Source organism: Haliotis asinina, chromosome 12 (assembly GCF_037392515.1).
Source record: "Haliotis asinina isolate JCU_RB_2024 chromosome 12, JCU_Hal_asi_v2, whole genome shotgun sequence".
In the NCBI taxonomy this organism is placed as follows: Eukaryota; Metazoa; Mollusca; class Gastropoda; order Lepetellida; family Haliotidae; genus Haliotis; species Haliotis asinina.
The window spans coordinates 19,598,835-19,623,732 of NC_090291.1; the positions used below are offsets into that span (position 1 = coordinate 19,598,835).

Genomic DNA, 24,898 nt, shown 5'->3' on the forward strand with positions numbered 1-24,898 from the left:
TACGAGCTTCAGGATCAACGATCGTTTGATAAACAGACCACAGAAAAATATTTTATGCCAATATTTTTTATAACCTTAAATACAATACACATCTGCAAATGCCAATTATGATGCAATAACAATATTATTCACGTCTATCTGACGGTGTTCATTTTGATTTTCCGGTCTTCAAGGATTCGCCCTGATGACTTGTTCAATCCAGCCGACCGCTTGTCTGATATCAGCAATGTTAAACTGTATGTTCGTGGAGACACTGTTACAGATGACTCTTTCCATGAGGGACAGACTGTTGGCAACATACTTGCCACTGGCAGCGTCTTTGCACATCACCGGGCCACCGAAATCACCCTACAACATGAAGCTGTGTCTGTGATTTGCATTATATACACCCTAGTGAGCTGCGATTGATAATGCGACGTGCCGTTGAGACTGACATCCACTGATCGAGGGAAAACATAAATCGGCGCTGTACAAATGTTAGGATAACAATAAAATAATAATTATCATACGCTGCCATATATTCATATATGATCATAACGGGTCAGTTCAACGTAGTAAACATGCCTGAAGTGGGTGGGTAGGGTGAGTTGTCAGCAATATTTCAGCAATATTTCAGCAGTATCATAGTGAGGGGCACCAGAGACGGTGCTCATGCACTGTACCCGTGTGGGGCATAGAATCAAGGTATTCTACGTAACCATCGACAAATTCAACCAGGATGAAGCGCTTAGATGGTGGCCATGGGATAGCCCAGAGGTAAAATCGTCGTCCACCTAAACTCACTCACTCACTGCTGAACACTGCCCGTTGGAATGATAAATTTTTTTAGATAAACAACTCAGTTAGTTTTCTAAAGCATAAGCACGCCTTTAGAAATGTAACATGATTAGGGGTTGATTACATCCATATAAACAACATACACAGAGAAGAACGGGGTTCGATTCCCCACATCGGTACGTGTGAAGCCCATTTCTGGTGTCCCCCGCAGTGATATTGCAGCTACATGCAGTATACAACCAAAGTCACGCACTCACTATATTAGTTGTGTCCTCGTTTGTCCGGGAGGAAGCGGCAGCAGAATAAGGATTGCAACACAAGTTGCAATCAATACGACACACAAACAATCCGCTCTGTAGTTTACATGATTATTAGAGTGAGTGAGTGATATTTACTTTTACACGGCTCTAACAAGCCATATTACGACAGGAGACAACAGGAGACATCCATGTGATGTCATAAAATTATTGTGACGTCACTAAAGATGACGTAAGTGAGTGTGAGTGAGCGAATGAGTTTAGTTTTACGCCACACAGCAACATTCCAGCTATGTGCCGACTGTCTGTATTTTATTGAGTCTGGACCCGACAATGCAGAGATCAACAGCATGAGCATCGATCTAAGCAACTGGGATACGATAACATGTGTCAACCAATCCCGTTAGTCTCCTCTTACGACAAGCATGGGTTGCGGAAGCTCAACTCTAAGCCGGATCTTCACGGGTGCAAACATAAATGTCATGTAGGTGACGTGTTGTACTTACTAAGCACGGTGAAGCTCCTGTACTGTTGACGGCACACTTAGTCGTCAGAGGTTGAAGAACTGGTGTTAGGTTGTTGCGGTAATAATTGAGCACTTCACATGCATCGAAATCAAACACCTGGACCTGAGCCTTCTGGAGAATCCCCGACAGGTCTATAATAACAATATTGATAAGTGATCAACAAAGTCAGGGATGATGACACACACTCCCACTGTAACCATCTGATTACACAACCATACTTGTTGTGACAACAAGACAACAAGATACTTATTGTAATCATCTGATTCATAATACTCAACTCTTCCACAAGGTACTTATTGTAACCATGCGATCCACATAACTCAACTCTTACACAAGGTACTTATTGTAACCACAAGATTCACATTACTCAACTCTTACACAAGGTACTTATGGTAACCACCTGATCCACATTAATCAACTCTTACACAAGGTACTTATTGTAATCACTTGATCCACATTAATCAACTCTTACACATGGTACTTATTGTAACCATCTGATCCACATTAATCAACTCTTACACAAGGTACTCATTGTAACCACTAGATTCACACTATTCAACTCTTACACAAGGTACTTATTGTAACCACTAGATTCACATTATTCAACTCTTACACAAGGTACTTATTGTAATCACTAGATTCACATTATTCAACTCTTACACAAGGTTCTTATTGTAATCACTAGATTCACATTATTCAACTCTTACACAAGGTACTTATTGTAATCACTAGATTCACATTAATCTCTCACGGCATGCGACTTACCTTCTACCTCATTGGTACCCCATCCAGTTATCTTGCAAAGGGGAGAGCCGCACGACTGGGGAAAGTCCTTGGCAGTTGGAATGCATGCAGGACGGACGCAGTCTGTCAGTGTGACATCTTGCTCAAGTTCAACCAGAGCGAAAGCATATTCTGGAGAAAGAAATGGGCAATCAAAATCTTGTTAGTGAACAGCAGCGTTCGAACAAGCTACTGGCCCGCTAGCCAGATGCTAGCTAATTGTGAGTCGGGCCAGTAATATATTGTTAAAGGTATCTAGCTGGCTAGCTGAAATCTCAGATAATTCATCTTTCGTCTCTGAATATGAAGACGTCAATAGTTACGGCGTTACAAGCCAGTCCGCAAAAGTTTCGTGTTGTTCCTGGTTATCGCTAGTCACACGAAGATAGTTGTATATATATATAAAATTAATAGCGTTAAATACGTGAAACAAAAGGAAAGAAAACATGCAACCAATTCCGACCGATCTGCATTTTGATATTGATATTTTGTAGAACCAGTGAAGCATGATGTGGGCGAGCAAAACGTTTAATAACTAGCCCTCCTGGACGGTGACTTTTCAAAATTAATTTATTTTATTATCAACAGTATCTTTAGTATTTCGTACGTTTATCTCGACGTGGATAAATGCAATGTAGACGAAGTGAATACATACAATGTAGGCGGAGTTTTGTTTGTTTATTATTTTACGCCGTACCTAGTACTATTCCAGCTATATGGTGGTAACCTGTATATAATCGAGTCTGGACCAGACAATCCAGTGATCGTCAGCATGAGTACCGACCACACGTTTTCAATCAAATCAGCAAACATGACCCTTAGTCCCGTTACTAGCCCCTTACACCAAAGCTGGTGTTTGTTTTAAACATATTTTTTTTACCAAATAGATATACGCACCACTTATCGTCGCCATCTCCCAATGTACAAGTAAATATAAGAACATTTAGACATATACACGTACTGAAAATTACTACCGTCATGGGCTGTGGTAACGATGGTTACATATGACGTCACCAGAGAAAGATAAAGCTGCCTACCTTGGTGAAGAGACGACACCTGTATTTGTGAGACGACGCCAGTTAGGATCAAAGAGAAAAAGTCGTTGGTAATCTGGAAGCGACTCAGTGGATGGAATGTGACATTCTTAATTCGGATTAATTGTTCATCCCCATTGTTGTCGTAGATATTGTGATCTCCAATGGAGGCAAATAGAGTGTTTGAGTAGAAGGGATCCGCTGCAGTTAGTCTACCGGCTCTGAAACACATAGACAGGAATTAGTTGAAAGTACATTGCATTACATAATCATCAGAAAGGTTTAACATATGATTTACTACACTTTGTTAGTAAAGTACTATATTACATAAGACTCAACTCTTTGAGTGCTTTACTATGACAGTGTAATCCTAAATGTAACTGTTACATAAGCTACATTTGACCAATTGAAGGTCGAGGCGAACAGCTTCCAAACAGACAACATTTGCCATATATGAAGTGTAAACAATCGCTCGGAACATCGAAAACTGTTGCGCACGGCATTGTCAGTATTTGCCGAAACGCTTTCGTTGATGTGTTGGAGATTCGTAGAGAACGCTCCAAGGGACATAACTCTATGGAGTTTGCTTAAAATATTGTTCGGCAGGTAGAGGGCGTAAGAGTTGATTCAATGCAACATAGCATTTATTCATTCGAACTTTTTAATTCAATACTGTAATCCAGATATACATTTTTTAGAATAAAGTATATTGTAGCTTCTCTTAGAGCTGATAGCTAGCATTATTTACAGAAATGCAGTTGAGCTTCAGTTGAACCTGATGATGGGGCTAGAAGAACCCACGAAACGTCATGAGAAATGTATTCAAAAAGTTGTTATCCATAAGATTTGTCCTGTACTAATATACCAACTTCTAAATGCCTTTAAAGAAATACATAAAAGGTTTCCTTTACTCTGATTCAAAACTTTGCAGCGCCCAAACAAAACAGCACACTGCCTCCTCTTCGATCCAAATTAATTGTTATATATCATACACAACCTATATATGCCACACTACTTGTTCTGATTTGTGTAGTGTTTACCGCAATATTCCAGCCATATGGTGGCTGTCTCTGCATAATCGATTCTGGACAATCAGACAATCCAGTGATCAGCATCGTGATTGTCGATCTAGGCAACTGGGATCGGGAGCCTAATGGTTAAAGCATTCGCTCGTCAGACCCGGGTTCCATTCCCCACGTAGGTACAACGTGTGAAGCCCATATCTGATGTCCCCCGCCGTGATATTGCTTTAATATTGCGTAATGCGGTGTAAAACTAAACTCACTCACTTAAAGCTAACTCACTCAACACTGAACAGAGGAGAGACACCTCCAAGATCTCAACTCACCTTATCAGAGCAAAAGCTGTAGTTAGAACCCACTTGCTCTGAATGAGCACGCCACCGGTTCGATGTTCTGAGTTGATTAAAGATGGTACTTGGTTTTGAATTCCTGTGTTGGAAAACCGCCTGAAGGACACCTGCCATGGACTGATACACTTCTGTTCATCGTCACCGAACGCAATCCTTGCTTCTGGTGTCGGTACAGTACCGCAGTCGGGGTGGTTGATGTCAGCTAACGACGAAAAGGAGCATATTCAGATCTGTATCTCCTAATGACATCACTTCCGTTGGGTGAGTAGAATTTATCACTTCCAAAGGAATTCTCAAACCAAGTGACAGTGAGGGACATATACTGAACAGCAAAAGAAACGCAAGCTGCCCAAAAGTTAAATCTCATTGCAGCAAGCGTTCATGTTTATGTCATCTATTTAAACGCTTGACAAAAACAGTCGCATTTCTTTTGCTGTTCACTATGTGTTCCTTGGTTTTATTGGTCGGTAATCAATCGCATCGAGGAAACAATCCCAGACTATTTGTCAGGGGGAAATTATTTCAATATGTTTTCACTATATACAGACAATCTATATTACCGATTAGCCAGTGCGTACAGGCAACCACAGCTGTGTCGTAGTTAATATAATTCAGATATCCGTTGGTCGATATCTGTTGGTAGAAAAATGGTGACTACAGAAAAAAATTGAAAACTATTTCACTGTGGACAAATAATCCCAGACTCCTTTAAAACTATATAAACCTACATTAATAAGATTTAAAGCTGTTACCTATACATGCTATTTTCGGATCGCCACTGAAACCTGTTTTGCATACACAGGTGTATGAACCTTCTGTGTCCGTACAGTCAGCGTTAGTGCCGCATGTAAAGCTACCAGCAGTCAAGCACTCATTGATGTCTGGAAAAGGTAAAATTATAACATTAATAAAGGCCACAACGGTCTGTTGAAGCTCACCTTCACCGATTAAGTGAATTTACGTTTTACGTTGCATATCACGGCGGGGGGGGGGGGGGGGCAAAAATGGGCTGCACACTTGTATCTATGTGGGGAATCGGACCGGGGTCTTCGGCGTGACAAGCGAACGCTTTAACCACTAGGCGACCCCACAATCCAAATTATCATGTGATCTACGATACAACTAATAATCTAGGCAATATGATCAGCAACATTTCCGCTTCCTTCGATGTGGCTGGTGCATAATCGAGTCTGGATCAGACAATCCAGTGATCAACAGCATGATGTACGCATCTGGGATCTACCTGGGATCTACGCCGCAGTCAGCAATACCCCAGATACATGGGGACGGTATGTAATCCCGTCTTCACCAGACAATCCGGTGAGCCTACCCACTCGACTACTGACATGACATGACATGAAATGGGCGGCTGAAGACAAGTTCTAACCTGGATCTTCTCGGGTGTTTAGAAAGGATTTCTGGTGTTTAGAAAAGATTTCAGTGTCAAACATTTACAATGAATTAATGCTGTAACGTTCAGTTATATATGACATTGACGCATACGTTTAATATGTACCTTAGAGGTAGACCATGGGTTGTGGCATGGGGTGATACCTATCCCTATTTATTCCCGATGTTTGGAAAGAAAATACGTTCAGTGAAATACGACTTTCTTTAAAAAAAACTCTTCGGCTGTGCGTGGTTTCTAGTCAGTGACTGAAAATACGCTACTTCCAATGAACTCTGTTGCCTAAACAAAAAATATAACTTACTGTTGCAAGTGACTCCATCCCCGGTATAGCCGTCTTTGCAAGTGCACGTGTAGGATCCTGGTGTGTTATCACAGGTAGCTTGTGAGCTGCATATTCCAGAAGTAGCACACTCGTTGACATCTACAGACAATTAATATAACGGCGTTAACATAAACCATGCCCGAGAACAATAAAGGGCATCACATCCCGTGAAACGATGAAAGATTCCATCAGACAATAAAACATGACCGGGGATAATAAAACATGACCGGGAACTAGAAAACATGCCCTGAGACGACAACAGATGCCCAGAAATGATAACGCATGGTATGACATGAGAACACATGCCCTGAGAGTACAGAACATGCCCTCAAACAATAATTACATAATAAGTTTATATATATAAATGGTGGCTGTATAGATAAGCGACTGGTAAAAGTAGAAAGCGTAAGAGGCTAAATCATTAACCAAGTATATGATTAAATCCTGGATAAGAGGAAGAATACGTAACTCAGCAATTAATACTTAAAATGTCTAAAATGTCAATTAACCAATCAACATACCCTGTATGTGTGAAGTCATCCGAGATCGACCGATTGATCGATCAGTCAATCGGTATTCAATCATTCAGTCAGTCGGTCCTCTTACCTGTACACGTGAAGCCATCCCCAGTGTAACCAGAATTGCAGGTACAAATGAATGATCCAATGGTATCAGCGCATCCGGCTTGAGGGTGGCAGTTGTTCAGGTTTGATGCGGCACATTCGTTAATATCTGAGAACAAAGTTATAGAGAGTGCAGTCCACATCCTCGAAAGAGTAAAACATACATTCATATAAGAGCAGTAGCAGCAGCAACAAAATTGCAAAGATATCGCATACGTTGGTTTCCACTCTGTGTGGGCGTTCGCGCATGTGTGTGTGTACAGTATGCAGTTCCTATCAGTATGCTACGAGTAATATATTTACCCGTGTCTGTATAATTGTAATTTATTCATCTCCATAAATACCATATTTGTGCATTAAATGCATAACTGGAAATAGACAATACAGTTATGCACATGTATGATTAGATTTATCACAAACATCCTTCAAGACGTGTAAGGACATCCAGGCGTGTACATGTAGTACAAGGACATACATACGTCTCCTTGCAGTAAAAGGACATACTTACGTCTACACGCAGTATAAGGACATACATACGTCTCCATGCAGTATAAGGACATACTTACGTCTACACGCAGTATAAGGACAGACATACATCTGCACGCAGTATAAGGACATATATACGTCTACACGCGGTATAAGGACATGCATACGTGTGCATGCAGTATAAGGACATACATAAGTCTACATGCAGTATAAAGACATACATTCGTGTACACGCAATATATAGCAAGGGCATCCATATAAGAACATTCATACGTGTAAACGATAAATGATATAAAACGCCTATATCAGCAGAGGTTCTCTAAGTGTCCACGTGATCTTACTGTTGCAGGTAAATCCATTTCCAGAGTAGCCAGGTAAACAGTCACAAGTGAAGGAGCCAATGGTGTTGAGGCACCGAGCGTTGTTGTCGCAGCCGCCGTTGTTGTTATTACATTCGATTATGTCTGAAAGTTAATGTTATTGCTGCATAAACTCGTACAATCCCGTGAAGAAAACAACACCATAAAGATCCCAGTAGAATCGGATGGTCAGGCACACTGATTTGGTTGACACATTGTGTCATCGTATTCCAATGTTCATACTGTCAACCACTGGATTTTTACAGACCGCCGCCATATAAATGTTAAATTGCCGAGTACGGCGTTAAAAAAAACAATGTATAATTAAGGAAATAATAACGCGGCGCTTTGTTTGTTGGTTTACGCGATTCCGTTAGTCGCCTCTTAAGACAAGCATGAGTTACTGAAGATCGATTCTAACCCGGATCTTCACGGGTGTGTAGTAATTGGCAAAGAAACGCATGCAGAGGTATTCGCATTGCCAATTTCAAGCATCTCTCCTATTAACGTCCACTAACAACTATAAAACCTGCGAACCAACACGCATATACACTACTCTGACGGACATCCATTTTTTAGAACAAAATATTAATCTGTTTAATTAAACTGTTCTCTCACGTTTTCACTAACAACCTTAGAATCATCAAACTAAAGTGCATATACACGCCTCTCGATGTCTGACGGACATCAAGTTCTTGTCCAAATAGAATAAATGAGTTAGTTTTAACGCCGGGTGTAGAAAAAAACAATAATATATAAGAGAAACGTGAATCCATATTCTACATGAGCTGGGAATCGATCTCCGGACTTCGGGTATAAATTTGAAACATTACCGATGCATCCAACTCTCCCGTCTCCGCTATAGCCCACATTACAGGGACAGGAATAGGAGCCCAATGTATCAATGCAGACAGCATTAGGCCCGCAAGTGGCACCGTTCAGACATTCGTTAACATCTGAAACAGAAACACAGGAATAAAGAAGAACAAAATGCAATCAAACAAGTACTCGTTGCCTGATAGATAATTTTGTGCTTTAGTACATCGCCTCGTGGTTTTCATCATGGTTTTCTATGGCCCCGGTGACACTTCAAGCAAAATGTATATTAAAACCCCGTCAATCCGTACTTAATCGTTATACGTCCAACCGCTATGATCAAGCAGTTTTATATAACGAATCATGTATTGATATAGATTTATAACAGATAACGTTAAAACTGAAGAACAACGAAGCCAAGTTCTATGGACTTCTTTATTGCAATGAGTGATAATAGTGTTAGTACCTACGCCGAAACGTCACACTCATTGCAATGAAGAAGTTTACTGTCCACCGAACTTGCTTTTCGTTCAGTTTCAACGTTGTCTGCACTAAAACTATATCAATGTTAAACGTATTGCCCCAAACGAGGCAGGGTCGAGGGTACGGGAGAGAAATTTTATACGGTAATTTTGTTTTCGACTTGTGTTGTACTTTGAACCTAACCCAGACAAAAAAGAAAACAATTGCTATTTCACAGAAACAAACATTTGTGCGTACTCGGAGCATGTCATAAAGTTAACTTTATCGATTTACGAAATCTCCAACCCCTAAGTCATTATAAAACAAATGTACATAATATGGTAATAATTGTGAAAGACGCGTATTTGTATTGATACGGAACACTAACTAAAGCAGTTAAATCCATCGCCGGTGTAGCCACTGTTGCAGGTGCAAGTGAAGGAGCCAATAGTGTTGTCGCAAGCAGCATTGGTGTCACAGCCTCCGTTGTTGGTGCTACATTCGTTTATATCTGAAAATTGATATTACTGCTGCATTATTCTCATAGATTTCACCCCAGTAAACCAGTGAAACCTACGTAGTTACTGATTGTTGTTTGGCCATGGTGCATCAAACATTTAAAGCAGTTTTGCTTTACATCGACTGACTTTTGGTTAGGCAACCGATTTGAGCAAACATTTGGGATATTTACGGTAATTTGTTTATATGGGCTACCGAGAGTGTTATTTGAATATTTCAAACGACTATTGACACATGAAAGTTGTCAGTGTTCAGGCATAATCTCGAACATCCACGCATACACACAAGTCTTCTGTCGTTTTACGCCGCACTCAACACTATTCTAGCCTTATGGCGACGGTCTGTAAACAATTAAGTCTATATCAGAAGATCCAGTGATCAACAGCATGAGCATCGATCTACGCTATTGGTATGCAATGACAAATGTCACGTCGCCTTTTACGACAAGCATGGGTTACTGAAGATCAATTCTTATCCGGATCGCGGGACAATGAAATCTCATCATGATTGACGAGTTAAGTATAAACACCGTTTTAAACATTATTAGCTCAGTGATATCACAGCTTGTCCGTTTCGTGTGGGTAGAAATGATGAAAGACATCTTGGAGGAGCTCCATAGGTAGGGCGCTGTCAATAAGTCAGAATAAACCGGGATTCGAAACCTGGAACATATGTTCCTGAAACCATCGTTAATTCATCAAGACCTTTCTAAACTTTTCTTCAGATGTTCCTGAAGAAATCATAGGTACTGGCAATCTCCCTGCTCAAGACATTTAACATAGTCCAATAGGTGAGGTTTTCGGATCATCGGGAGTCGGGCTTTCGAGGTTTTTGCTTTTTACACAGTGGTATAAAAGAAACGGAAATAAGAAATGTATGCATTACTCAAGAGGATGAATGTGAGTGAGTGCGTTTAGTTTACAATCCGGTGATCAACAGCATGAGCGTCGATATACGCAACTGGGACACGATGACATGTGTCAACCAAATTAGCGAGACTGACAGCTCGACCCCGTTAGTCGCCTCTTACGACAATCATGGGTTACTGAAGATCCATTAACAGAATTGTAAGCAAAACAGAAGAAGATGGTTGAGTTTCATCACAGAAGCTCCAGGAGCTAATCACCTATGCAGCTGACTGACGGGTCGCCGGTGTACCCCGCGGGGCACCCACAGGTGAATGAGCCAGGTGTGTCAATGCAGACTGTTGGGGCCACGCAGTTGTGGGCGCCTGTCAAACATTCGTTGATATCTGAAACAACAAGTAAGTAAGTGACATGACAATTATTTCATTTTTTGCCACATCCGTGGTCATGTTTTCATATGGCAACTCGTACAAGTCCGGAATTGTGTCGCGGTTACAGTGCTTGCCTACTGAAATACATGTACCACACTAATGTTTAAGGGGTGAAGAGTAAGTGATTTAATTTTACGCCGCCTTTAGCAATGTTCCAGCAAAATCATGGCGGGGGATCCCAGAAATTAGACATCACACCTTGTATCCATGTTTGTAATCGAACACGGGTCTTTGGCTTTCACCACTGAATTACCCCACTGCCCCTAAGGTGAGTTAGTGGTTGGGTTCAATACCAGTTTGAACAGATTTTCAAATTATAATACAACGTGCTGGCTGTACAGAAACCTCAAATGTGCGGGATACGCATGGTACAGACAGACCATGGTCGTATTTAGGATAAATTTAGGACGAACGTTAATAGAAGTTGTGCCACTATTCTCGGTGTCCTCATTTCATGTGCAAATGTAATGGCACAAGGTGTTTAACAAAACTCACAAGGTGACCATTACCATGTTTCAGCCATAATCTGGGGCAATCTGGACTTCTTCTGGACTTGAACTGGGTTCGTTTTCAGTCTATATAAACTTAGTCTAACAAAACCTACCAGGAGGTAGCGTGAGGTAGCCTTTGAGACTGGCCAATCAGAGCACAGCTTACCAAATCTCGAAAGTGAATATTCTCACATACCTATAGGACTTTTACCTCGGAAAGGTTTGTGCCCGAATGATTCCGAATGCTACTTTCCATACGAGCGCTATACGGTAATGCACATGGACCACGCTACAATACTGTCAGCAGTGAGTAAACAGTCGCTGAAAATAGCGTTTTTGTTAATATTCAAGAATGTCAGCTTATGGAATTTTTTTCCAATGGTAACCATGTCATTAAAAAGCTCTAAACATATCTACTGCAGGCCAAATACCTGTGGTTTATGCGGATTTTGTATTATTGAGGGATCAGTGTCAGTGACTAGTGCATTTATAAGTTCCGCCAAACCCTCAACATTGTCCGATTGGTTAAATCCGTTCTTCCTTTTCGCGTTTGATTGGAAAGGTGGTTCAAAAGTTACCTGACGCGACCTCCTACTAGGTTTTGTTAGACTCAGAAGCGGAGTGTAACGAAAATACTGAGACTAAGTTTACTTAGACTGGGTTCGTTTTATATGATATCGACGCCTTGCCCGCATCTCATGCAGTTAGGCAGCAACATAATAGATTGTCAACGTAGCAGTTCAGTTCTTACTTATGCAGAAGGTGCCTGATCCGGTGTAGCCACTGTTGCAGGTGCAAGTGAAGGAGCCAATAGTGTTGTCGCAAGCAGCGTTGAGGTCGCAGCCTCCGTTGTTGGTGCTACATTCGTTTATATCTGAAAATCGACATTACTGCTGCATTATTCTCATAGATTTCACCCCAGTAAACCAGTGAAACCTACGTAGTTACTGATTGTTGTTTGGCCATGATGCATCAAACATTTAAAGCAGTTTTGCTTTACATCGACTCACTTTTGGTTAGGCAAGCCATTTGACCAACCATTTGGGATATTTACGGTAGTTTGTTTATATGGGCTACCGAGAGTGTTATTTGAATATTTCAAACGACTATTGACACATGAAAGTTGACAGTGTTGAGGCATAATCTCGAACATCCACGCATATACACGTCTTCTGTCGTTTTACGCCGCACTCAACACTATTCCAGCCGTATGACGACGGTCTGTAAACAATTAAAATTTAACCATAATGAACCAGTGAAAAACCTACAAAGTTATTTCATCGTTGCTTTACCCCGCAGCCACAGCAGGTAATGGAAGGCAATCTCATACATGTTATGTGAACCGGAACCAGAGAAAATCTGACGGCAAACGGAAAACGACAGTTCCAAAAGCTTGTGTAACTACGTGCATTTTACTGGAAACCATATTAGTGGCACAAAAGCGTCCAAAAGCAATATTTGACTGATTACTTTTCAAGTAGAAAGGAAATAGTTTTACAGATATATACCTTCTTTATTAGTGAATCATTAAACTATTCGAGTAATGGAAAATGTTGGACAGCGTGTTACAATTCAGGAATGAAATGAGTTGATGCTAAAAAGGGGGCAGCCAAACAGTAATATTACTGGGGAGGAGATTACAGAGGTAAGAAATAGTGCATCATGTACACAGACAGGGGTACTCTCCTACCCAGAGTTCCATGTGGCGAGCCAGTATGGTGTCTGTGCCAGACTAGAAAGATGTGACACGGGCCATTTAATATTAACTTCTTTATTTTTGATGAGTCTACACATCTAATTAACATCGTTGTTAGAATTGTTCACTGAGAAACTTTCCTAAAACGTGTAACGCGATTTACATGGCTTGTATGGCTCCACGTGCTGTCATCGAAGCCTTATGGAGGACAAACGATGCAGCCGGTTTGAAACATAAATATGTATTGTCATATACCTTACTGACGAAGTTATAGAAGAATATTTACGTAACTATGAAAAATAATATGAAAACCTCACCGAATCGCTTGCGTTATGCCAGTCTCAGCTTGTTTACGAATACGGGCATTTGTTTACAAACAAGAGAAAAGTCCGGTCACGTGGTATGCAAATTAGCCTGTGGCAGCGATGTTATGCTAAGTCATTGCTGCGCCGGAGTGTGGGACAGGGGGATAGGAAAAAGAGCTGATACTCGTGAGTTCACCTAGTGAAACCACTGTTGGGTGTTGACAGATAATATTACCGAATATTACCCAAACTAACACCCAAGACCTCAGTAAAACTTTCACGAAGTTTTATGGGAGACATGTGGAGGACTTTTCCAAAAGGGATGCATCAGTGACAAAAATGATGTCCGAAGCAATTCCCTGTTTTGACGATTCCGAATTATTGCAGGTGAACAATTGTCTACATTTAGCATATGTATATGACAGGTGCCACCGGTGGGGCTGTATGCGCTAACCTTATCACTCACACCCAGTGTCATCACTATTAAACAGTGATTCATACACACATACACCGCTTCACAGGTGACAATCACTGGATTCTCTGGTCCAGACTCCGTTTGTTTACAAACAGAATCGCACAGCTGTAATAGTGCTGAACCAAATACATAGTCATGGTGGAGTCACAATTGTACAATCGACTTTGCTTTTAGCAGATATTTCTTATGAATGTGGAAAGGGTTTTGTAGCTTCTGTTTCGAATCAATCATCAAAGATTTCTGCACTAAAGTACATAAAAACCCAGCGAATTGAAGCAAATGGGCTAAAGGTCACTGAGTTGGGTTCAGTTTTACACCGCTGTCAGCAATACTCCAGCTACTCCAGTATTGAAGTCTTCACCAGACAACCCAGTGATCAACAGCATGAGCATAGATCTAAGCAACTGGGATACGATGACATGTGTCAACCAAGTCAGCAAGCCTGACCACCCGATTCCGCTAGTCACCTCTTACGACAAGCATGGGTTACGGATGATCAGTTCTAGCCCTGATCTTCACAGATCGCCTTCCTGAGACAAGTATTCTCTTCGTGTTATCAAAAACATAAAGGAAGACAACATTTACCTGTACATGCAACCAAACCATTTCCGGTGTACCCCGGCACGCAGTTACAAGCGTAGCTTCCATCCAGATTCTCACACACAGAATTTGCTTGACAGTTGTTGTTTGACATGCATTCGTTAATATCTGAAACAAGACCGGTTTACAATCAGTGCCACGCAGGTCAATACATTTCGAGACTTTCTACTCAAAAATATATTACCTTCAACATTTTTCATGATAGGATCAACATATTTGTCATACTTTCTTTACATATTTTTCTTTGCATGGCTATCTATAACATTACAAGCTCACTGCAATTTCAAACGTGTAGTAGACGTCTTTATATGAATTGTTATATATTTGTATGTGAAAGTTCATAATAGTTTGATGTTACAAGGTCATATGTTGCAATTTTGTGTCATTCAAACAGTAGCAAATAAATAGTTCGAATATATAACCGAATATATCACTGGGATATAACCTGTTGTGTGCCTGCATTTCTAAACATGCAGTCAGCCAGAGAATCAGTCAGCGAGCCACCAAGAGTATCATTCAGTCAGTCAGTCAAGGTCAAGTCAGTCGGTCAGTCAGCCAGAGATTCAGTCAGTTAGTCAGCTAGAGAATAAGTCAGTCAGTCAGTCAGTAAAAAAACCAGTGGTCAGTCATAGAGTCAGTCTTTTACTAAGCAAGTCGGTCAGTAAGCTAGTCAGTCAGTCAGAGAGTCAGTCTGTAAGAGAGTCACACAGTAAGAAAGTCAGTCAGTCAGTGAGAGTCAGTCAGTTAGAGAGTGAGTCAGTACGTCATTCATTAAGGGAGGCAGTCAGTCAGTCAGAGAGTTAGTCAGAGTCAGTCAGTAAGAGAGCTAGTCAGCCAAACAGAGAGTGAGTAAGTCAGATGAGTCAGAGTCAAACAATCAGAGAGACATTCAGTCAATCAGTCAAACAATCAGAGAGACAGTCAGTCAATCAGAGTCAAACAAGCAGAGAGACAGTCAGTCAATCAGAGTCAAACAAGCAGAGAATCAGTCAGTCAGAGAGTCATTCAGAAAGTCAGTCGGTCGGAGTCATTCAGAAAGTCAGTCATCAAAATATATATTTACCTGTGCAAGCTACGGTTGGTGTGCCTGTGTATCCACTCGGACATGAGCAAGAGAAGGTACCAATTGTGTTGGTACATATTGCAGCTGTACCACAGTTGTTAGTTCCTGTAGTACACTCATTGATATCTGAAAGTGCATTCCAGAATACCATTGATTTTTACATACAATTTGTTTTGTGTACACGAATATCAATCTCACACTTAATTTAACTATTCATTATGGATATGCCATTAATCAAGAGTTCGCTAAAAACCACCATCGAGTTGATTGTTTTAAAAAAGGCCCCGTCGGGCTGTACAAACGATGGGACAATTCATAGATCGCTGATAACAACCACCGAGTTGATTGTGTCAAAACAATTCCACGTCAGGCTGTAGAAACGATGGGACTAATACCATACATAGGTTTGATATCAAATCCAAGTTTGACGTAAGTTAGAAATATCTTCCGCGGAACTTTATAGAACCATTTGTAATATCCTTAACTGGAACATGCCGCATATGTACAGATGTGAAAGTATATTACTGATGTAACTTTATAATTCATTTGGTGTTTTTTTTTCACCTATGCAGCTGAATCCGTCACCGCTGTAGCCACTGTTGCAGGTGCAGGTGTAGGAGCCAATAGTGTTTCCGCACGCGGCGTTGATGTCGCAGCCACCGTTGTTGGTGCTACATTCGTTTATATCTGAAAATAGATATTACTGCTGCATTTATCCTATCTACCTTATACAAAAGTTATCAAACCAGACGACGAAAGACGTCATAACATAAATTTGCGTTTAACGCACGTTGAATGCATTTTTAAATGTAATGTACTGTGACGAAAACATTTGATGAAAATTTCATTTTCGACTTGCACCATGATATCCAGTTGTTCCTCTTGAATACGACTGGCCTTAGTCTGCATGTGTTTCCAGTAAGTCTTACATTTAACATTGACAGCCGTCTTCTCCTTTGCGCCATAAGGAATTTGTCTCTTAGAAAAGTGCCAGCGATGAGGTGGGGACTCCATTCCAACATTACTATTATGTCTTTTGTCAAGTTTTTAAATAGAAGACATACATACTTTTCAGAGATTTCATGTTTTCGAAACCTGCATTCTTTTGCTCTTCAGTATATTTGATGATGTGTAATTAACACATGCATGTCATACAATCAGAATTATCCTATGAACGATGCTTTCAACTCCAATTTCTCAACATGGAAATTGTTTATTGGATTCATTCGGTCAGCCAGGTCACCTTACATCAATACTGCGTCAGCTATGTTTCCCAGCGAAATTGCTGAAACGGTCTTGCCTTGCAAACATGACAAAGAAAACAATAATATGGAAGTAAAAAGATCATTCTTATAATGACTATATTCCCCTCCCGAAATTACATGAATGGTTTCACATAATTCAGTTAACAGTTTCCACCGTACCCGTGCAGTTGAATCCATCGCCGCTGTAGCCATTGTTGCAGGTACAGGTGAAAGAACCGATGGTGTTATCACACCGGGCGTTGCTGTCACAGCCACCGTTGTTAATGGTACATTCGTTTACATCTGAAAGTTGATGTTACTGTTGCATAATTTCATACATATAATGAAATCCAGGCAAAAACTAACGTAGTTATTTTATTGTTGCTGTACTCCCACGCAGCGAAACATTTACCAGCTACTGCCTGACAAGTACTAGATGAGCCACAACCTGACAAATTACCCCATTTGCATATATGGGAACGTCCTACAGAACATTCCATTCAAACAAGAAGAAAACAGGTTGCCGTCTAAAACTAGAACAGTTCAATTTCCTCGTGCAAATCGTGTCGAGATGGTGTTTTGCTGAAAAATATCGCTCAACGAGACACGTGTTAAACAATAGCGGTATTGATTTCACTCCACGGTCAGCATGTACTGCACGTGCTTAATCTGCCTGTAGCAACCAAGTATATTCGTCCAGATGACTTGCCCCGCCTGCTTGTCCCAGCGCGTCCACTGCACTGGCTCATCTAATACTTGTCAAGCAGTACTTTACTTTACATCGACTTAATTTGAGACTAGTAGGCTGTGGTTAGCCATGGTTCATTTTACTGTGTATTTACGGTATTTGTTTATGTTGGTTACCAAAAGTGTCATTTCAAACTAATGTTTACGCTGTTAAAACAAGCGAGTTTGAGAAACCGATTGTTTCAAGTTTGAAGATATATGAATGAACCAAAAACTGGCTAAAACGTCATGTCTTGAATGAATGTGCAGCGAAATGTTTTTGAAATGTCATTACGATAATAACTGTAATCCCCAACTGAAAGTAACTTAATGATTTTGTATAATTCAGTCAAGAGTTTCTACCATACCTGTGCAGTTGAATCCATCGCCGCTGTAGCCATTGTTGCAGGTACAGGTGAAAGAACCAATGGTGTTATCGCACCGGGCGTTGCTGTCACAGCCACCGTTGGCGGTAAGGCATTCGTTTACATCTGAAAATCGTTTTTAGTGCGGTATTGTTTTAGTGAGCGTCCCCCAAGTGTTCGGTGAGACATGGGGGTTGTTATTTGTTTCACACTGCAGTCTCAATAGCTAAGTTACTTTACGAAATACCAGAAACTAATTTCCCCCTAGCAGTTCAGTGGTTCATCAACACTGTAACTGTAGGTTGACGGTATTCGTTTATGTTTTCAACGGATGAGACGGACCCACAACATTTCTTTCTGACAAAGTGACAAAGCCGCTTTCCTTTTCAAGAGTCTGTGGACTAGACTATGAAAAGTGAAATCCTCCAAATAAACGCATGCAAAAGACCTAATTTTGTTGGTAAATATTTTTTCACCAAAATTTCTGCCTCAACTACTTGTGTGATTATTTCAAAGTTCCATTCTCTTCCAGTTATTTTTATTATTTTCTTGTGATATTGAATACTTTCTAGAAAATCAGTTTTCAAAATAGACAAAAATTGAAAGGAACCGCACCAGAAAAATGTAAACAATGAAATGTAAAATGTAAAAGTAAGTTTATAGTGCCAAAGGATGAACATCTACTTAAAACAATTCCATACAAATGACGATTTTGTTAAGTAAACAAAAATAATCATAGAGCTGAAGAAAGTTGAATGAGCATTCAATTTCGATAATTGTTAATTAACACATACTTCAATATATGTGACTGTTTCACTGTTTCAAATAAGAGGCATCCTTCTTGCCGTCCATTTCTCGTCACAAATTGTCCTGCGTATAGTTCATCATTGAATTTCGGCTCTGCTTGTAGTAAACATCAACGTAGTTCTACTTACCAGTCTGTATACAACAGACGCCAAAATAACAGAGGAGGTTGTTGTTGAAGGGGGGATCCTTTTCCCAACCAGCTGGGCAAGCATTAGAGTAACACTTTCTAGCTGGATTGTTGAGTTGGCACTCTGGAACAAGGATTATATTTAGAATGGAGATAAACGGACTGTGTTGGAAAACGAAATAATAATAGCTCTAAAGTTGATTAAAAACCGAATGCGTTGCGTTAGGTTTTAAATACAGAATGTAGAGCTATTATAATTTCGTGATATACGTCTGATTTTCCTACATAATACGTTTATCTCCATTCTACCATAACCGCGTTATTCAGATTTTAAACAAATGCATAAAGTGTTGGAAAATCAAATGTATATAACGTGATTATATACCTCTGAATGACTTTGATTAACCAATCACAATCCAGTATGTAGTGAAGTCATGGTAGAATACTTGTGTAATCACTCGTGAAAAGCCAAAGGCTCGGCTACACCGAGCAACACCTTATTAGACACTGACTTATTCAGTTATAAATTTGTATGTGTACGTGTTTGTTTTGGGGGTTTGTTGTTGCTGTTTTGTTGTGGTTTGATTCTGGCTTTTTTTTTTGTTTATGTTTTCATTTTCCGGGGTAGGGGGTAGGTTTTTTCTTTTGCTTTTGTTTCTTATTTTGGAGTGGATGGGGGTTTTTTTAGTACCACGGTGTATTTTGAGGGGCGTGATTTAATTTCTTATAAAATCATTTCATTCATACAGAAATACGTATAGGTCAATGGGTAGTTCAATGTATCTTATGTTTGTACGTCTGACATCCGTTTTTAAGCATTGAATTTTGAAGAATCTTTAGTACCGACCTCCTCGACATTATATATGTACAAGTAAAGATTTTAATCTTCTAGTATTCATCTGAGGTGGAGCAAGTTCACGGACAGGTCTGACTCCTACTATTATGAGTAACTGGCATTGTCATTTTCATTGTGACTCGTGAAGATCAGGATTACAGCATGTCTTTCGTAAACCATGCTTGTCTGAAAGGTGACTAGCGGCTTCGGAAGACCAGATTCGCAAATATAGTTCATGACCATCATCTCACCCCAATCGGTGTTCATGATGTCAGTCACTCGTTTTATAACGTAACTGACGTAATGAGATAGAGGAAATTCACACACATCTCGTAATATTAAAGTACACAGTCGGACAGGCTATCCTATTCTTGCAGCGAGCACTTGGTGTCATCACTATCTGAGAATGATTCATAAACACGTGTTTGTGAAATGATCGGCATTATACAGTGAACCTTTTTTCTATCACAGATTCTCTATTATCATGGAGTGTGTATTGTCGTTCATATTTATAATTAGTCACACATATTCATCCGGGTATCACCAAGTCCACTTTTCGGTAATTTCGGTGGAAAACTATTAGAAAATATGAAATAGATGCAATAATTACTTTTGCGTTAGGGTACGACTAACAAGTTCATGCATCTGCTCGAAAATATTTGTTAACGTACAATTATTCTATGCTATGATACTTGTAACAACATCATAACCAAACATATATTAAATAATGATATAAATGGAAAGGAAAGATCCTAAATAAAAATTGCCAAAGAGCGAGAGGCCAATCATAAATGCAGCACTACGCATGAGGTAAATATTCATCATCTCTCATGTTTGCATACTTGTGGGGTTAGATGTTACTAAGCATATTCAAATACGATGGAAGAGGTGTGCGTGTGTGTACTCTAAGGGCGACTTATTTCGCCGCCTTGGGGCATAACAGTTTCTGTCAGACATGAAATGTTTGAACGACAAGATACCACCCTCTTCAATTAGGTTACTCCGTACAAGTACCTTATACCATACTGTAAAGTTGCTATCTTCTAAAGACAGAGACCTCTCACTGAAATACTCCCATGAGAATCCGCAGGTGATATATTATAACCGCTACATCGTGATTACTTTACCAGCGTCCTAATACTGCAGCAGCTTGGGCGCCGATATGTTTTTCCACACATGAATAGATAATATAATTAATATGGATACAGCTTCGTTGCAATAGATGCGATGTTTTGGTGTAGAATGACTGCTTCACACATTGCACCCATGTGGGGAATCAAATCCGAGCGGACGCTTTAGCCACTAGACTACCCCACCACCCTGTTTCGGTGTCGATGCCAGTGCCATTATCAGCCAGAACATTGCCAGCACAAGTTAACAAGTTCTTTTAATAATTTTAAGAACTTTTCTAATCGTATTCGGGTAGAAAATTTGATTAACCACTAGAGATGTGACGATACAGAAACTTCACGATATGATACGTATCGCGATATCTTGGAACGATACAATACATTCGATACATATCATCATATGCTATTTTCAGTTATTTTCTGCAGAAACGTATAGTTTGACATCACGTGACAGTGTAAATATTGCCATAACCGTCAATTTCTTCTGACAATTAACAACTTTGCGATCAACGATACATATCACGATACGAAAAAAGTATCGATATACATGTATTTAGCGTTCGATAAAGTATCGCGATTATCGATACTACGATATATCGTCACAGCTCTTAGACTACTAAGCACTTACATTACTTTCAGCTAACACGTATCCATCCAAAGAGCGATTAATACATCGATACTTTTATTTGCTTTTAAATCATATTTGGCATGCGATGTTTTCACCTACATCCAGTTTTGTTGAATTGTTTGTGTAAAACGTAACAGTTGATTTGAATTAATATTGTTCCTGAAACCTTAAAATGGGAGATACTCCTATAGATCGATAAGGCTGCACAATATATCCTGGATGGTGTCTGTATGATATGGATGTTAAATTGCCGTGTACGGCGTTAAAAACAATCTATAATTAAGGAAATAATAACGCGGCGCTTTGTTTGTTGTTTTGCGCGATCCCGTTAGTCGCCTCTTACGACAAGCATGGGTTACTGAAGATCAATTCTAACCCGGATATTCCCTGAGCAACAACGTGTATCCTTCCAACTTCAAACTTGGATAAGAACCAGTACAACTATATTTCTTGAACTTTTGGTTTGAATTACAGCAGTCGAACCAAATTATGATGTTAGAATTAATACATAAAATAGAAACTACACAGGTCTCTAAATACATCGGATATTGCAAATACATGTAGACTGTCACTCAAAATAATGAGTAATAATGCTTTACTATGCTTTATACCTTTGAAGCAGTAATGTCAAGTCTCTGCTGTCGTCGAAGATCGTATTAAAGTGATTATCGTTGTGAATCTTGGAATTGCTTGCAAGCTTGATAAAACATCAAAAGATAATAAATAATAACATACGTGTTCGTTGTCCAGTGACAAGAAAGACCGTGGGAGAAGGCTCATATATCATATGAATATATTTTACATTCATAACTGTGGTAAAAACCTACATAGTAAACCGTACATGTCTGCATCATGTAGTAAGTGTCAATTCCCTGTACAACTGTTTATTAAATAATGAGAGGATATCAGAACTTTTCCCCACTATAACATCGATATTCTATTAAATACTTACGGCTTACACTCCAGATCAAATCCAGGGACTGGGAATTAACCGCCGTAATGAAGACACACAGCAGCCCCAAAACCATTCCTGAGTTGGTGGGCGCCATCTTGTTGTCTTGCCGTGCTGGAGAAACGCAAAGAACTAACCGTCATAAACTGAAATATATATATATTCATTGAGTTTCGTACGCAAATAATGCGTGCGAACTTAGGTACGTGGAAGCCACCCTGCTTAAACATGGATTCAATAGAGAACTTAAGTACATAGGCCCATGAGGTCACTGCGGGAGAATAGGTTGAAGGTGTAAAAGAGCTCTCGACGCTAGAAGCCTCCGCTTGAGGACCACCATTGGCATAAAGGGTTTGCTGTATTGACGATGAAACATTTGTAGAAAACTCACAAATGTTTTCAAATTTCTTAACACGTTCATTGTCGGTTCATGACGTCTCTGAAGACGTATCTTGAGTAAATTTAAGCACTAAAGAGTATTTCAGTTTTCAGTTTTCCCTGAATAGCTCTTAACAATGCAAAAAGTTTCAAATGTTGGTTCAAACACCTGTATAATATGATATGTATGCAAACAGTGATATTTAATTTCCACAATAATGTACACTCGGGTGTGGGACGTGACCCTGGCACAGGACATTGGAAATATGACACGAAGTTGTCTACTAATAGTAACTGTGCTTTATTACGTCAGGCAATGTAAAAAGAATGTAAAAGCATTGTAAAAGAAGACCCGTCGGTCATATTACACGTCTTTGTATATCAGTGATTTCACATGACAAGATCTTGAGTCACGGGTCATTTGTTACTGAACTTACGAAATTTCTTCGCCTTCAAAAGTTTGAGACGAATTGACAAAACTGAAAGCTACTGTCATTGTGATTATGAATACAATGTTTGAAATACAGGACGTTTTCAATGTTAATATTCATGTGACATTTGGGAAAATGACAGGTAGACACCCCATGGATATCACCTGTCACGTGCTTATCCGTTTCTTTATACATCTGAATCGGAATATCCTATGAATTGGCAACTTTAACACGAGGGAATGTGGCCAGTATGTTTAATGTCAAACTTCAAGTAAACCCGTATTCTCATATTATTCAGAAAATGGCCTTTCAGTAATTTATTGACTGGAAATGTAAATAAACCTGAACAGCCAATCATCCTCTTCTGTTGACTATTTATAAGTGCATGAGTATATTCATTTTTTCAAATGTAACAGAATTTGCCACTACCAGTTAGCTCGTATCTACCTCAGGGGTATTTGAAACAAATTTCACATATTAGCAAAATAGTCAATAGAAATAATCGTCTCCTGATTGTAGCAAAGAACCACCCGATTCCGTTATTCGCCTTTTACGACATGCATATTCGCCTTTGTTGCAAGTATGGGCTGCTACCCATCTTCACTTTTGTTTTGAATTATTGACATGTGTAAGACAGAAATAAGCACCTTAATGCTTTTCAAGGTTAAATAGTCACGGAGACTCTTCCGAAAGTTGTCGGGAACGGGGAATAGCCCAGTGGGTAAAGCGTTCGCTCGTCACGCCGAAGATCCGGGTTCGATTCCCCACTTAGTACAATCTGTGAAGCCCATTTCTGGAATCCAACACCATGATATTGCTGGAATAATGCTAAATGAGATGTAGAATCAAACTCACTTACTCACTCTTAATGCTGCCGTTACATCAGCATTAATATTTTTAACTCTCAGCTTCGGGTTTAGGTCGTTTAACATAATGTTAATAAACGCAGGCTATGTATTGGCTACTAGTAAAAATGTAAAAATGCTGTTTGTGTAAAAAAGGTGAAAGCAGCAATATTCAATGCACATACACCATCTGAATTCAACGTTGACCTGTGCACGTGGAGATAACATGGACAAGGTTGTGGGAGGTGAAACTGTGGTTTAGTCATCATAGTCAGGTGGTCAAGCAGTAGCCAGAAGGGTGTAATTGTTACACTGAACTAGCATTATAACGGCATGAAAGAAAAGGGTCATCTTCTATCATTTATGTTGCCTAATACGAACATTTTTAATTAACCCCTAACACCTTGGTATGGTGGAGATAGGTGACCTTGTATTGTCCTGAATGATATTGCATTGCCCTGGATGGCCTTTTCAGTGGCTGAGAAAGCAGTAAATCGATTCATATGAAAACAATATGTACTCCTTCTCTGGGTCGCTGACTTATTCGTTCTTATTTCATCCTCTTTTGTTTTAGTAAATTAGCAAATTATTATTTTTATAACTTTCGTCAATACTGATTTCAAAATTTGGTATTCATTATTCATGATTGTAATTTTAAAGACATTTCAACTATTCTGAAATACGAGATGCATTCCGGACAATTATTTGAACCTTTCAGAAACAACCATTTGTATTTGTGAATTCAGTGCAAAGGA

General features: G+C 39.7%; 1 protein-coding gene across 1 annotated transcript; it reads right to left on the bottom strand.

Moving 5' to 3' along the window:
• Nucleotides 1-168: 168 nt before the first annotated feature.
• Nucleotides 169-22,586, bottom strand: LOC137258753 (fibrillin-2-like). Its single transcript, XM_067796441.1, has 20 exons — nucleotides 22,490-22,586; nucleotides 18,946-19,068; nucleotides 18,014-18,136; nucleotides 17,100-17,222; nucleotides 16,240-16,362; nucleotides 15,676-15,801; nucleotides 14,598-14,720; nucleotides 12,288-12,410; nucleotides 10,875-11,000; nucleotides 9,618-9,740; nucleotides 8,785-8,907; nucleotides 7,934-8,056; nucleotides 7,090-7,215; nucleotides 6,463-6,582; nucleotides 5,503-5,631; nucleotides 4,727-4,952; nucleotides 3,382-3,599; nucleotides 2,327-2,476; nucleotides 1,541-1,692; nucleotides 169-348 (listed from the first exon to the last, which is right to left on the bottom strand). Exons 1-20 carry the CDS (start codon nucleotides 22,584-22,586, stop codon nucleotides 169-171), a joined length of 2,757 nt encoding a protein of 918 aa, XP_067652542.1.
• Nucleotides 22,587-24,898: the final 2,312 nt, after the last annotated feature.

Coding starts and splice junctions, on each gene's coding strand:
- LOC137258753 (XM_067796441.1), bottom strand. CDS start 22,586: ATGGCGCCCACCAACTCAGGAATGGTTTTGGGGCTGCTGTGTGTCTTC. Junction 17,223..18,013: donor CGATGGATTCAACTGCACAG/GTATGGTAGAAA, acceptor ATCAACTTTCAG/ATGTAAACGAATGTACCATT. Junction 349..1,540: donor CAGGAGCTTCACCGTGCTTA/GTAAGTACAACA, acceptor TTCATGTTGTAG/GGTGATTTCGGTGGCCCGGT.